The 15,930-nt window shown below is 51.9% G+C and overlaps 1 protein-coding gene across 3 annotated transcripts in view; it reads left to right on the top strand.

The window, feature by feature from the left end:
- The window catches only part of TRAPPC12 (trafficking protein particle complex subunit 12), a 38,637-nt gene continuing 22,707 nt past the window's right edge, over nt 1-15,930 (top strand). For 2 of the 3 annotated variants that reach the window (XR_011145007.1, XM_068973983.1), the window contains exons 1-3: nt 1-56; nt 7,160-8,374; nt 14,052-14,168. Coding sequence is in view for 2 of the 3 variants with exons in the window: in XM_068973983.1 (XP_068830084.1) it covers nt 7,166-8,374; nt 14,052-14,168 (1,326 nt within the window). In the remaining variant the exon portion in view is untranslated. Of the gene's footprint in view, nt 57-1,560; nt 1,681-7,159; nt 8,375-14,051; nt 14,169-15,930 lie in introns of those variants that run through there. The other variant, XM_068973984.1, reaches the window with a different exon arrangement.

Genomic DNA, 15,930 nt, shown 5'->3' with positions numbered 1-15,930 from the left:
CCGGTCCGGCTTCCCGGCTTCCTCCAGCTTCTCCCGGACCCAGGTCACAGGCGCAGGTGACCCCCCAGCCCCGGGGGGCGAGGGGGCGGGTGAGCACAGGTCCCCGGCTGTGGAGAGGGGGTCATGCCGTCTCAAGCTTCAGCCCCTGGGGTGGGAGGGTCTCCTCCCGGGTCTCCTCTCCCCTGGGGTCTCCCCTCCCCCTTGGTCTCTTCTCCCCGGGGTTTCTCCTCCGCGGAGGTCTCCGGGGGTGTCCCCTCCCAGGGGGGGTCTCTCCCCTCAAGTCTCCGCTGCTCCTCGGTCTCTCCTGCCTTGGGTCTCTCCTCCCGGGGGTCTCCCCTCCCGAGGGTCTCTCCCCCAGGTCTCCCCTCCCCCTTGGTCTCTCCTCCGCGGAGGTCTCTCCTCCGGGGGTCTCTGCCCCCACGTCTCCGCTCCCGAGGGTCTCTCCTCCCGGGGGTCTCTCCCCCAGGTCTCCCCTCCCCCTTGGTCTCTCCTCCGCGGAGGTCTCTCCTCCGGGGGTCTCTGCCCCCACGTCTCCGCTCCCGAGGGTCTCTCCTCCGCGGAGGTCTCTCCGGGGGTCTCTCCCCCAGGTCTCCGCTGCTCCTCGGTCTCTCCTGCCTTGAGTCTCTCCTGCCCGGGGTTCTCTCCTCCCCGGGGACTCGTCTCTGACCCGCCTCCCTAGGGGCCCAGGATGGCCCTGAGGGTCTGGAGCGCGAGCCTTGGGTGCCTGCCCTTTGCAGGGGCGGCCGTTGGCTCCACACCCTTGGAGCGGCCCCCACACCGCTGGAGCGGCCCCCACACTGGGCGCCGAAAGCTCAGAAGGGTCTGCGTCCCGGGGCCCAGCTGCAGTACTCAGTGACTCGTTCCTCCTGGCCTCCTTTTATGTAGATGGACGTTTACAGTAACCTGCCCAAGCGGACTCTGTCGTGAGGACGGAACGCGATAGTCTGTGTAAAGGCCTATCAGTCTCTATGTAAAATCTGGCTGACGCTTTCCAGAGCGTCTTGCAGGACAGAGCTGGCTGGTGGAGCATGTATACTGAGAAGAACTGAAAACATGTAGAGCGTAAGGCTCAAAGAAGTGCTCTAGGTATGCCTGTTTTTCTCACCTAGTCCACAAGAGTTTAACCCCAGTGAAGCATTTCCTTGGACTTGCAGTTCACACCTGCTTATGGCTACTGGGAAACATCATATTTAAATACCTTTTTTGCAAATTCAGGAGGCTGTGCTGTATGGCAGTAAGCTCAGCTCTCTGTATAATGGGCTGGGGGGAAGGACGGCTGCAAATAGAGTAACACAGTCACCAGTCCTCACGTTCTGTGAGCCCTGGCAGGATCCTCACTGTTCCAGGACAGCGTGTAACCACTCTGCTTCTTCATTAAAGTGATAGTTACTGATTCCTGTGCATCCGTTGCTCTTTAATCTTCATGATCCCCATCTTCAGATGCGGAAGCAGAGACTAAAGGATTAAGTCATTTTCAGAGGTCCCTTTACCTGGTAGTGAGCCCAAGCCTCAAGCAGTCATTCCAAGCTCTCCCTGCCTCACCCGCTGCTCTCAGTCTTGACCTGTCTCAGCGGCCGTACAAGAACAGCAGAGGAATTCCTGTGCAGGAATCCCGTCCGCATCCGTTGACAGCATCAGGCAAATCACTTGGCCTCTGCTGTGTGATGGAGCTTATGCTTTGTAAGTTGGTCCTAAGGCTTCAATATGATAATACATGTAAAATGCTTGATCTGTGGTGAGTGTGCTCTGCATGGGGGCTTTTCAGGTTGTCATTAGATTCCTACCTCACGGCACAGTTTTTTCGTGGAAATACAGTTTCCATTATTGCAGTGTGGTGAAAGATTTGTAATTGCAGAGTCTTGTGTCCAGAAAGGGAGCCTAAAGAGCAGTAGTTTTCATTGTTCTTAGTGAATTTAAATCACTTAGAAAATATTTTAAAGCATTAATTAAGCTCATGTGCAAAGAAATCAACCAGACAAAGAGAAAGTCTGACTTCTTTGCTAGCATTTGATGCTGGTGTGAGCTTAAAGCCGCACCTGTGGTTCTGAGTTTGCCGTGTGTTACTCGGTCCATCATGTCTGACTCTGCGGCCGTGGACTGTAGCCCACTGGGCTCCTCTGTCCATGGGACTCTCCAGGCAACAACACTGAAGTGGGTTGCCATGCCCTTCCCCAGGGGATCTTCCCAACCCAGGGGTCAAGCCAGTGTCTCTTGAGTCTCCTGCACTGGAGGTGTGTTCTTTACCACTACTGCCATGTGGGCATTTATTAAATCAATAGGAGAAGCGAAGATTTGTATCTCATGCAAATCAAGGACAGATACATGTGCTTTTCAGGTTTTAGAGTATGAGATGCAAAGGCTGCATGTAACAGACATGGAAACACAAAGTCAAGTGCAGACTTGGCTCCTGGCGCCAGCGTTGCCCACGGCTGAGACCCGTGTGCCGCCCCCCCTCAAACCTTTCCTCGAGGCCTCTTCCAGCCCGCTCCCCAGCCCAGCTGTGCATTTCCGTCACCTTGTTTTTCTGTTTGTTCCTGAAGTAATAGACTGTTCGATGTTCTTGTTTGAACTTCAGGTAGAAAGTCGTCATACTGTTTATTTTTCTACCCATTCTGTGTGTAGAATTAGATTTGTGAGGCCCAAGCACTGAAGCCTTTGCTGTAGGGCAGCTCATTCATTTTCACTGCAGTTTGAGTATACTGCTGTCCCTTTCTTATGGCATCTACAGGCAGTTGTTTCCAGGGTTTAAATCTTTGGGAAGAGGGTGGCATTTTGTTTGGACTTCCTGTTTGTAGCGTTCGTGATCACAGCCTGTGGTGCCCACATGCAGGACTTCCTCCATGACACATAAGTAATGGGACCATATTTGTCTCAGCCACGCCTCTTGAGATTGAAGAGAGGTGCTTAATTTTACTGTAACCATTGGTACACCATGGAATCATCCTAATAGAATCAAATTGTACAGCTGTTTAAGTCACAGGACAAATGCTTGTGAGATGTGTATCCCTCTCACCCTGTTCAGATCTTTGTTCAGGATCCTTTTCTGTTGGATCGTTTATAATCCTGTTGATTTGTAGGAATTTTTAATACCTTGATACTAAGAAGTGTAACAATATCGAGCGTAGGTGACTGTGTGGAACAGGAAGATCACTTACACTCACCACTACCAGGTGTGGAAATTGATACATGCACTTAGGAAAACAGTTCGGAGTTACCTGGTGAAGAATTGTACTCTCCACGACGCCCCCGTGAGCTTTCACACGTACAGCAGGAGGCATGTACAGGAATGTTCACAGCAGCACTGTTTGAATTCAAAACGTAACACCTCAAGAAAAATAGATATATCAAGACTTCCCCTGGCGGCCCAGTGGTTAAAACTCTGTGCTCCCAATACATGGGGCACAGGTTCGATCCCTGGTCAGGGAAGATTCCAGATGCCGCATGACGTGGCCAAAAAAAAAAAGGAATGGATATGAGGTTGTGGAACCATCACAGAGTAGAGCATCGTCAGCCAAACTGAGGCCTCACAGCTTCGTGCTGCTGCAGGAATGAGCCTCAGTGTTAAAAGCGGAGGAGAAATTGAAGTACAAAGCAAAACTCTAACGTGGTTTGAGGAAATACACTTGGAAAATGAAAGAAGAACAAGAGTAGGACACATCTCAGAACGTTAGGTCTGAAAAGAGAGTTAGGATGTGTTGTATCAGCTACAGGTGATAAATATTGTATCACTCAGTGTTTGATCAGAATGGTTTATAGGACATGTGCCTTCAGAAGAGTCAGAGAGGGTGACAGGCACCTTCTAAGGTTTTCTGGGGAAGGAAGTTGGAAGACTGAGGTGGGGCTCTCGCTACTGCCCACTTCCACCTAGATCCCTCTCTCGTGGCGGGGCGAGAGGCGGTGGCACGTGTGTTGCAGTAACTTAGCTTCCTCTGTCTTTTCATGGAGTGCAGGGTAATGGCTCAGACACAGTGGCTCTCAGCTGATAACGATGACTGATTTACGAGACTTTTCGGCCCAACACTTCAACCTCTGGTAATGGTTTCTAACAAAGGTGTAGTTTTTATTTAGAAATTACGGTAAACAATTTAATTTTTACCCTGGGTTGGGCATCATCTGTGTAGATGGTATCACAAGGAAAGAGGTGGACTTGACTTTTCAAAGTCAGATTAGAATAGAAACAAAGATGCTGAAGAGATTCAAAATACTGTTACAGACTGAGTGTTCCTTTCTACTTGGCTTTCTTTCTTTCAGATGGTGTTTTCTTTAAAAACATATTTTAAGTGAGTTGGTAAACATGGAATTGCTTGTCAGAGAGTTTTATTCTTTGCTGAACTATCCAGAAAGACTCAGTTCAGTTCAGTCACTCAGTCGTGTCCAACTCTTTGTGACCCCATGGACTGCAGTATGCCATGCTTTCCTGTCCATCACCAACTTCCGGAGCTTGCTCAAACTCGTGTCTGTCGAGTTGGTGATGCCATCCAACCATCTCATCCTCTCTCCCCTTCTCCTCCCGCCTTCAGTCTTTCCCAGCATCAGGGGCTTTTCAGTTGAGTCAAGTCTTCGCATCAGGTGGCCAAAGTATGAAGTTTCAGCTTCAGCATCAGTCCTTCCAATGAACACTCAGGATTGATCTGATTTAGGATGGACTGGTTGGATCTTCTTGCTGTCCAAGGAACTCTCAAGAGTCTTGTCCAACACCACAGTTCAAAAGCATTAATTCATCAGCACTCAGCTCGGCTTCCCTGGTGCCTCAGAAGTTAAAGCATCTGCCTGCAATGCAGGAGACCTGGGTTCGATCCCTGGGTTGGGAAGATCCCCTGGAGAAAGAAATGGCAACCCACTCAAGTATTCTTGCCTGGAGAATCCCATGGACGGAGGAGCCTGGTGGGCTACAGTCCACGGGGTCGCAAAGAGTTGGACACGACTGAGTGACTTCACTTTCACTTTCAGCTTTCATTATAGTTCAGCTCTCACATCCATACATGACTACTGGAAAAACCATAGCTTTGACTAGACTTAACGTTTGTTGGCAAAGTCACATCTCTGCTTTTTAATATGCTGTCTAGGTTGGTCATAGCTTTTCTTCCAAGGAGCTTGCATCTTTAAATTTCATGGCTGCAGTCACCATCTGCAGTGATTTTGGAGCCCAAGAAAATAGTCTCTCACTGTTTCCATTGTTTCCCCATCAATTTTCCATGAAGTAATGGGACCAAATGCCATGATCTTAGTTTTCTGAATGTTGAGCTTTAAGCCAACTTTTTCACTCTCCTCTTTCAGTTCATCAAGAGGCTCTTTAGTTCTTGAGTTTCTGCCATAAGGGTGGTGTCATCTGCATATCTGAGGTTATTAATATTTCTCCTAGCAATCTTGATTCCAGCTTGTGCTTCATCCAGCCCAGCGTTTCACATAATGTACTCTGCATATAAGTTAAATAAGCAGGGTGACAATATACAGCCTTGACGTACTCCTTTTCCTATTTGAAACCAGTCTGTTGTTCCATGTCCAGTTCTAACTGTTGCTTCTTGACCTGCATAGAGATTTCTCAGGAGGCAGGTCAGGTCATCTGGTATTCCCATCTCTTGAATTTTCCATAGTTTGTTGTGATCCACACAGTCAAAGGCTTTGGCATAGTCAGTAAAGCAGAAGTAGATGTTTTTCTAGAACTCTCTTGCTTTTTTGATGATATAATGGATGTTGGCAATTTGATCTCTGGCTTCTCTGCCTATTCTAAATCCAGCTTGAACATCTATAAATTTGTGGTTCACATACTGTTGAAGCCTGGCTTGGAGAATTTTGAACATTACTTTGCTAGTGTGTGAGATGAGTGCAATCATGCGGTAGTTTGAGCATTCTTTGGCATTGCCTTTCTTTGGGATTGGAATGAAAACTGACCTTTTCCAGTCCTGTGGCCACTGCTGAGTTTTCCAGATTTGCTGACATATTGAGTGCAGCACTTTGACAGCATCATCTTTCAGGATTTGAAATACTTCAACTGTAATTCCATCACCTCCACTAGCTTTGTTCATAGTGATGCTTTCTAACTCCCATTTGACTTCACATTCCAGGATGTCTGGCTCTAGGTGAATGATCACACCATCGTGATTATCTGGGTCGTGAAGATCTTTTCTGTACAGTTCTTCTGTGTATTCTTGCCACCTCTTCTTAATATCTTCTGTCTCTGTTAGGTCCTTACCATTTCTGTCCTTTATCGAGCCCATCTTTGCATGAAATGTTCCCTTGGTAATTTTCCTGAAGAGATCGCTAGTCTTTCCCATTCTGTTGTTTTCCTCTATTTCTTTGCATTGATTGCTGAGGAAGGCTTTCTTATCTCTCCTTGCTATTCTTTGGAACTCTGCATTCAAATGGGTATATCTTTCCTTTTCTCCTTTGCCTTTCACTTCTCTTTTTCTCAGCTATTTGTAAGGCCTCCTCAGACAACCATTTTGCCTTTTCGCATTTCTTTTTCTTGGGGATGGTCTTGATCACTGCTTCCTGTACAATGTCATGAACCTCTGTCCATAGTTCTTCAGGCACTCTATCTAGCAGATCAAGTCCCTTGAATCTATTTCTCACTTCCACTGTATAGTCGTAAGGGATTTGATTCAGGTCATACCTGAATGGCCTAATGGTTCTCCCTACTTTCTTCAATTTCAGTCTGAATTTGGCAATAGGGAGCTCATGATCTGAGCCACAGTCAGCTCCAGGTCGTGTTTTTGCTGACTGTATAGAGCTTCTCCACTTCTGGCTACAAAGAATGTAATCAGTCTGATTTTGGTGTTGACCATCTGGTGATGTCCATGTGTAGAGTCTTCTTTTGTGTTGTTGGAAGAAGGTGTTTGAGAAAGGTTGCATTCCCTTATCAATAAGTAAGTATCCCATAAATTCCCCAAAACTGTCCATTCTAAAAATCTTTGCCTACTTCACAGGTCAGATTTTGAAGAATCGTAGCTTTAATATGGGGTTCTTTAATTGTTGCTGAAGTCGTTGCTTCTTGTCGTAAGGATCCAGTCTATGTAATGATGGGTTAATGACGAGTTCTCTTACTTGCGTTGCCCTGTGGAATGTAGTTCAAGGCCATCTAGATTTCGGTAAGACGAAGGCATTCTAATAGTGACCAAGATGTAAGCTGTTAAGGTTGACGTATGTTTGTCCATTTCAGGTGGCCATGGAGAACACCGAAGGTGCCAGCCAACATGTGCCCGAGCAGAGCACGCCTGCCCAGGGGCCAGCCCAGAGCATCACTCCGCAGGGGCCTCAGGGAGACCAGGGGCAGCTTCTTTACCACGAGGAAACCATTGATCTCGGTGGAGACGAGTTCGAGTCCGAGGACTCGAATAATTTCGCAGATAAGCTTGATGAGCCCCTGATGGAGAGCGTGCTCATCTCCGACTCCCCAAACAACAGCGAGGATGACGCAGGTGACCTGGGGTGTCTGCAGGACATGGCGGACCCTGCCGAGGGCAGTGGTGATCACAGACTGGGGCCCGGCGCAGAAGAGGGCGAGCTGGGCTCACTCAGTGATGGCAGTGAGAGTGATGGCGGGAACACGCCTCAGGACGTCTCGGACATGACCCCTGACGGCAGAGCATCGTTGAAAGAGGACCCCAAGCGCAGTGATGTGGAAGACCCGCCTGCTTTTGAACACAGGGGCGGAGAGGACCCGGGTTTGGGGGCTGCGCGGGTGCCCGCGGCAGGGCCACCGTCGGGCGCGCCCACCCGGCAGCCAGCCCCCAAGGACGAGCCGGTGCCCGTGTGCACCATCTTTAGCCAGCCGCCCCCTGGCGCCCAGCCCCCATCCCTGCGTGATGGCTTCGAGTCCCAGATGGTGAAATCCCCCAGCTTCAGCAGCGCCAGCGAGGCTGCCCCCAGGAGCCCACCCCAGGTGGTCCAGCCGAGCCCCAGCCTGAGCAAGTTCTTCGGTGATCCGACCGGCAGCAGCTCCTTGGCCTCGGACTTCTTTGATTCCTTCACAACCTCCACCTTCATCTCCGTCAGTAACCCCAACGCCAGCCCTTCCATTCCGGAAAGCCTGTCTCCACTGGCCGCTACCCCTGTGGGAGGAAGCTCGCCGGGCCCCGTGGAAGCTGCCTCCTCCCCAGGGGTGCAGAGGTCAGGGTCGGGTGTCCCCACGGTTCCTCTGGAGATCTCGCAGTCCCCAAAGCCGTTCTCACAGATCCAGGCGGTGTTTGCCAGCAGCGAGGACCCCTTTGCCACCGCCCTGAGCATGAGCGAGATGGACCGGAGAAGCGACGCCTGGATCCCTGGGGACGCGACCAGGAGCATGCTGACCTCGGTTGCCACGCAGCAGTACGGCACGGTGTTCGTGGACAAGGAGGACCTCACCATGCCCGGCCTCAAGTTCGACAACATCCAGGTGAGGGCGGAGGGTCTTCAGCACGCAGGTGGGCTGGTAGGCGCTCTCAGCACACAGGTGGGCCGGTGGGCACGCTCTGCGAGCCGGGAAAGCCCTGGCCAATCTCCTTGCTTCTCATCTGATTCTGTTTCGTGTATGTTCATACGGAAAAGGCCTGTTGAGCTTCGAAAAACGCTGATTGTTTTCAGCAGTTCCCAAGATTCTTATCTTGAGAGTGTTTGCTGTGATGTCACTAGGTAATTTGGAACCCTGTTGATTTCTCTGATTGAAGGTCTTTAAAGTGCTAATCAGAGTCTTAGAAATAGTTTCCAGCAAGGCAGCGGCACCACAGGTCTCTGGAGAAGTTGTAAACTGTGTGATCAGTTTATTATAGCAGCTGAGCTCCCGTGGATAATAAATCCCTTTTCCTCTCCTTTTAGATATGGAAAAATGTGTTTGCATTACGCACAATGTGCTTTATATTGGAAGAGTTCTTACCGATTTCGTTAAAAAAAAATACAGACGGTCTCTCGATAAATCACAAGATTATAAATATGTAATCATAAAATAAATACTATATATTGTAAATAACAACATTAAAAAGTTCAATCTTACCAGTCATCAAAGAAGATGAAATTATTTTCACTTTCTGTTGTCTGAGTTATTTATTGTTCTGTGTCTGTTAGAATGTGAGGAAATAGCCAGCTTAGGCAGCCCTGAGGGGACTGATAATCTGGCACAAACTTTCTTGAATTTTAAAATGCACACGCTCTGACCCAGAAATCCCACCCCGAGTCACTATTTATGAGGAAAGAATCTCACTGGTGTATGAATAGCCAGCTTTCAGGATGCCCATCAGAGTGAGGTTTAAAATTAGAAAGAATCTGAAAGCATCTTGGAGTCCATTGCCGGGAGGCTAGTTGAATGCATTCGCCACTTCTCGTCTCTCCAGTGGAATATTTACATATCCAACTGAAAAAACGATGCTACAGTCTCGTTGGGGGCACTAGTGGCAAAGAACCCCCTGCCCGTGCAGGACACATAGGGGTAAGGTTCCGTCCCCGGGCCCAGAAGGTCTCCTGGAGGAGGGTGTGGCAGCCCACTCCAGTGTTCCTGCCTGAGAAACCCATGGACAGAGGAGCCCAGCGGGCTACAGTCCGTGGGGCCATAAAGCGTCGGACACGACTGAAGCGACTTGGCGCGTATGCACGCACAAGAATGATGTTATGTTCAAATGAGTCTTTTTATTTATTGTGAGAAAATGCAGGTGATGTTATAATAAACTGCTTAGTGAGACTCATAATCTGTTAGATTTGAAAGCCCAGGCACAGGAAGGCGCACAGCAGGCCTTACATGGGAGCATTTCCATGGCTGTGTGCACATCCCCCTGAGGTGAGCTCGGCTGCGTGTCTGCTGGGATCTGCAGGGTCCGTGCCTCCTGTCCCGAGCTGTCCACTCCGGGAACGGAAGGGGCCCCTCCCGGGGCAGGCGTTCCCCTTCCCCCTCCGCGGCCTGGTCGGAAGGCCACGCGGGGTGGGGCCCCGGCCCGCGAGGCCGATCCTGTGGAGAAGCAACATGGCTGCTGGAGAGGTGAGCTTGGCCGGCTGCCTCCCTGGGGAGTGTGAGTGAAAGTCTCCGAGTCTCTTTGCAACACCACGGACTACACACTCCATGGAATTCTCCAGGCCAGACTGCTGGAGTGGGTAGCCTTTCCCTTCTCCAGGGGATATTCCCATCTCAGGAATCGAACCAAGGTCTCCTACATTGCAGGCGGATTCTTTACCAGCTGAGCTGCAAGGGAAACCCAAGAATACTAGAGTGGGTAGCCTTTCCCTTCTCCAGGGGATATTCCCATCTCAGGAATCGAACCAGGGTCTCCTACGTTGCAGGCGGATTCTTTACCAGCTGAGCTGCAAGGGAAGCCCAAGAATCCTGGAGTGGGTAGCCTTTCCCTTCTCCAGGGGATATTCCCATCTCAGGAATCGAACCAGGGTCTCCTACGTTGCAGGCGGATTCTTTACCAGCTGAGCTGCAAGGGAAGCCCAAGAATCCTGGAGTGGGTAGCCTATCCCTTCGCCAGCAGATCTTCCCGACGCAGCTCTCTGTGGGGAGCTGATGTGAGAGCCCGCAGATGTGGACGTCCTTGCGTGCTCTCTTCGGGTACTTGCTGACAAGACGCGTCTTCCTTGGGGGCTCACCGGGCACCCGCCCTGCCCTCTCCAGCAGAATGCACTGGGCGTGAATTTGCCTTCCCGGGCCTCCTCAGTGAATCCCAGTTATGGGCTCAGATGTCAGGCGCGTTGGTGGGTCAGCGTTGATGCCTTGACCCTGTGGTCTGTGGGGCGGGCCCGGGGCCCCTCGGGTGTGTTTGGGGCCGCACAGAGCTGCTTCACTCTGGCCGCCTGAAGGGTTGGGCTGACCTTGGTGCTCTCGCGGGCCAGAGGCGCTGAACGCCCCGTGACGCCCTTCAGGGAAGCAGGTCGGTGACCCCTGAGCCGAGAAACAAAGCGCTGATGCTTGCTGCTGGGTGAACCCAGGCGACTCGAGCTTGGAGGCCGTTCCTGCCCCTGGGAAGCCTGGGGTCTGTGACAGCCCCTCGGAGCTCTGATGCTTCCACGTGGCTGATCGTGGAATAAGCAGGGCATTCGGCAGTCAGCCAGGGTCAGGCGCCCGCTGCTGGGATAGGACCCACCCTGCGGCCGGCCGGGAGACGCTGCGTGTCCTTTCTGCTCCCTTTACGTCCTTGAGCGGTGTCTTCCGTGCCTCTGGTAGTCCACAGTGATTGTTTTGGAAGCCTCATGGTATTCAGAAAAGTTCCCGAAAGGCTTTGGACTTTCCCATGGAACCACTGTGCCGGTCGGTTCTTCACCTGTGTCTCTTCAGTCGTGTATTGTTCCTCAAAGAACTTTTCACAAAAAGAAAAAGCGTGTGGTTTACTCCAGAAATGCTGTGTTTATTTTCCAGAGGAGTTAGATCGGCCCAGCAGGTGTGGTAACTCGCAGCGCGCCAGGCTTTTAAGATGCCAGCCAAGTGTTTGTTGGGTTTACCTGTTCACACGTCCCTCCCCATGTGACTATTACTGGCACAGCACTACAGCAGCTTTCTGAAATACTTCACAGTTTTTCCAGATCGCTCACCTGTTGGTACCAAATGAGCTCCCTGGTGGCTCAGACGGTAAAGAGCCTGCCTGCAGTGCGGGAGACCCGGGTTCAATCCCTGGGTTGGGAAGATCCCCTGGAGAAGGAAATGGCAACCCACTCCAGTATTCTTGCCTGGAAAAATCCCATGGACAGAGGAGCCTGGCGGGCTACAGTGCAGGGGGTCGCATAAGAGTCGGACATGACTGAGCGACTTCTCTGTCACTTTCACTTCTTAAGGGATGGAATGTGGGCAGCGGGGAAGTGTTATCTTGTTTCTTTGTGAAGTGGCTTCTTAGAGCTGTCTGAGTTAAGGTTGAGGCCACGCAGGTGAGCATCTAACTGCATCCAACCACAGAAGCTTCAGAAGAGGAGTGCCGGCGTTTCTAACTAGTCAGAGTCTTGGTGGCCTGTATTCTTGAAGAGCTGGACGCAGAGTTGGTGGGGAGATGACTCTTCAGAAATGTTCAGAACCAGGAAAGAATGGAAGTCGGAGAGTATTTCTGTGAAGGTCATTCAGTGGTGGGGGTGTGGCGGGGATTCCACAGACCAGAGTTGGCAGCGAGTTGGTGCCGATTGTGAGGGGGTGACGGGGACAGTGGGGGACCTTGGGGTGCTCTGGCCTCGCAGGGGGCTCTGTGAGCCCGACATCTGGACCTAAGTCCGGGCCTCTCCTCCACCCAGCTCTGATTCTGCTCCCGGGTCCTACCCCCAGCCCCCACAATGTGGATGTGACGGGAGTCCCACCTGGCAGGCAGGCAGACGCCGTCACCACTTTCCTGCTCATGGCCGGGCGCTGTCCTTCCAGCACCGCTGCCCGTGACCGGGCATCCCTGACAGTAGAGCTTAGAGGCCATGCCCCGTGAGTCAGCCACTCTGTGTTCCACGTGGACGTCGTCCACTAAAACCTCGAAGGTGCCGCTGAAGCCGTCCGCACGCAGCAGGAGGGTAGCGGCCCATCCTCTGCACGCGGAGGGCCAGCCACAGACTCCCGTTCGCACGGTCTGCCACTGCCCTGCCCTGGGCACACCCGAGGGAGTGCTGAGTGGAAGGGGTCCGTGGGGTTCTAGGTGGGTCCTCTCCAGCTGGAAGGAGATAGCTCTCCAAACATCACGGGAGGAGGCCACTCGCCTCACTCCGGTGACCGTGGAGGGTCTGCAGCCAAAGCACCAGGACCCCTGTATCAGAACCGCCCCAGCCGAGCAACGCGGTGGGAGCCGATCTGTGTCGGGAGGTTTTGTTGTCTGTGGGCTTTCAGGGTGAGTGCTGGTCAGCCCCACGGTGCCCCTGTCTTGAGCGTCTTGTGCTAACTGACTGGCAGAACCGAAAGGGCAGGTGTCATCTGCAGTGTGGGCTTGCTACTGAGGGCGCTGCAAGGTTGGAGGACTCAGACTGCTCCTCCAAGCTCCGCAGCTTTAAGGTGAGTCTGCCCTTCCCTGGTTCTGAGGCCCTCTGCCCGGAGCAGCTCTTGGTCTGCTCGGAGGCGCCTGTGTGCAGAGCTCTGTGCAGCCGTGTGCCTGCCTCCTTGCTCCGCCCTCTGATTACCCTCTGGGATCAGTTAGCCCCTGCCGGGGCCTGGCATTTAAAATATTTCACCTTATTCTCTGGAGGCAGAAGCCGTAACCCTGCTGCTTCCAGGTCTCTGCCCCGTGTGAGGAGGAGGTGCGGCTTGGCCTCTGAACTCCAGGCTCAGGGCCCGGGACCCCCACTGCCCTCCTCCAGCAGCAGGAGGCAGCTGAGCCTGCCACAGCCTTCCTGCGTGCCCGGCCCGCACCGGCCACGCAGGCGATCATGGGAGAGGAGCCTTGCCTCTGAGCAGAGCTGCTTCAACTCGTTTCTGCAGCATGATAGGAAGGAGTCGGGGCCCTGGGCAGGCCCAGGCTGCCTGGAGCTGCAGGCTCTCCCGTCAGCCTCTGTATCAGTGGCATGTCCCCGCCCCTCCCAGTCTCTCCCTGGGCACCAGGCTGCAGGCGGTCACGCCTGTCCATGCTCCCCCTACAGTCACTCAGCCCGGGCGCAGGTGGGGCTGCCCCAAGGCCGGGCCGGTCCCCCCGTGCAGAGTCCTGTGCAGCTGCCCCCTGGCAGAGGGCCTTCCTTGGGCTGGAGGGTCGTGGCCCTAGGGGAAGGCGATGCCCCGGGCCACCACTCACTGCTCTGGCTGAGCCCTGGGGACCCCCGGAGGCCCAGGCCAGGGGGCTGTGGTGTGGGCTGTGGGCAGAAGGCTCAGGCCTGCCTGCCCAGCCTGGGCCCCGCCGGGCACCGTGCTCCTCCCAGGGGCAGCGTCCCCTCTCACACCACGAGCCCCGGCCCCCTCCAGCGCGGCACAGCCACTGCTGACTTACCACCTCCTCTCCAGGAGAAAGCAACTCTAAACAACACATCTTATCAGTGATCGGGGCGCTATAGCATCTGGTTAGTTGCAGCTCAGCTGTACCATAACTGCATTTTAGCCTCCATACACCAGTGGGGGAAAAAAAAAATTTGATTAGCTGTGAGTATCACTTAGCTGAGTTTAATTAGCGTTCTGTTGTTTTGACGTATTTCTCTTATAATCTTTCCAGGGAGATGCAGTTAAAGACTTAATGTTGCGCTTCCTGGGTGAAAAAGCTGCGGCAAAGAGACAGGTCCTGACCGCCAGCTCGGTGGAACAGTCTTTCGTCGGACTGAAGCAGCTCATTGTAAGTAACAGTGTATCTGATTTTCCGTTTAAGTTCTTCCTCCCTTCATAATGTATTTCCAAGGGCCGATCACTTTCAGTGTCTTTTCCTGAGCCCTTGCACAGAAGTGGAGTTGTTGGATCAGATAACCAGTCCTGAGCACTAGAGAGCATCATACAACATGTGAATTCTGTGAGGCAGTGTATGCTGTGATTAAATCTGCTCCATCAAAGTAACTAGAGCGAAGTCACCATACATTGATTTTCTGAAAGAACTCTACACTTGGTGTGGAAGGTTTATTACTAAATTAGCAGACTCCCCGGAAGCACACAAAAAGCCTTTCTTTACTCATTAACAAGAGTGAGTGCATTCGCCCTGGCTGAGCCGCGGTCTTGGAGCAGACGGGGAGACTGAGCGCAGGCACCCTGACCTGGGCGGGCAGTGCTGCCAGTGGCCTGTGACCGCTGGAAACCGTCTGCCCCACAACATTGTTCATGCTGTTACAGAAGGGCAAATAAGCACTCGCCGAGGTGGTTTGCTGACATTTTCACAGTAAAGTTTAGGTGGTGGTTTTTTTTTTTTTTTTTGTAAATGTAGATCACACGTTTCATTGAGTTTCTTCCATTGAAGTGATTCTGGAATTCTTCCCATGAATGAGAAGCTGTGGGAAGGAGAGCTGAGGAGATACTCAGTTTCTAAAAGGGAGAGAGGGGTGCTCATCTGCAGGTGTCTGAGAGTCCGCGTGCACTGGCCCTTGCTCATGGAGCCGCAGGTGTGGGAGGTGGCGGTGCGCACGGCCGCGGGCGTCGGTGGAACGGCCCTCCTGCCTTGGGGGCGGCCGCTGTCACTCCCCTTCCGTGGCCTTGAACTCCTGCTGTGCGGCAGCGTCGTGAGCCGGCAGCTGCATTTGAAGCATGACTTGTAACTGTGCGCTCAGACGGGGCACGCGGAGCCTCACGCAGACGTTGTCACTAGTCCTCAGGCGACCTTTTTACATCTTTTCATCGTTCTTGGTGCCAAGTATGTGCGGTTTGGTTTGATTTTTTTCATACTTTGAAAATACTTGAGGCCGGTAGCAATTACAGTGACAGTGCTGGCACGGAGGCCTGTTCAAGGCGGGAAATGTCTTCGAGGAAAGACCGTTCCCTTGCCCTGGTATTTTAATTGCATCCTAAAATAATTGCATTCGTCTTTAAGACTAGGAAAGTTTCTCAACACGTTTTCCTGAGTAATGTCAGAGTGTTCCAAGACTGCTGTTTATGGGGAAATGACTGTCGCGGCCCGTGGAGAGGGACATTTTAATCGCGTCCGTGGTGTCACCTGTGACATTGATGACTGCCTTTGAGTCACAGGCGGGAAAAGTTGGGTGCCTACTGTTAGTTACTTGAGTGATTTTTATTGGACTGTTTTTCTCCTCTTCTGGAAGTTCTGGAACATGTTCAGTTTCTCAAACAGAGTCTATATCTTATTTCCTAGTTTTAAAAACCAATATTTTGAAATTTAGATCTTTTTTCTCATATATAACTACCTTTAATATCAGAGTTCTGCATGTCATATACAGTAATGAAGAGATTTTCATAAGATTTTCTCCACAGTGCTTAAAGATTAGAGCAGTATATTTAAATTCTAGCTTTAAAAAACAGTTATTTCACCAAACATGGAAAAGACCCTGATGCTGGGAAAGATTGAAAGTAGGAGGAGAAGGGGACAACAGAGAATGAGATGGTTAGATGGCATCGTTGACTCAATGGACATGAGTTTGAGTAAGCTCCGGGAGCTGGTG

Source organism: Capricornis sumatraensis, chromosome 6, assembly GCF_032405125.1.
Source record: "Capricornis sumatraensis isolate serow.1 chromosome 6, serow.2, whole genome shotgun sequence".
NCBI lineage: Eukaryota > Metazoa > Chordata > Mammalia > Artiodactyla > Bovidae > Capricornis > Capricornis sumatraensis.
Note: the sequence above shows the minus strand (reverse complement) of the source record. Positions and strands in the feature narration are given on the sequence as shown.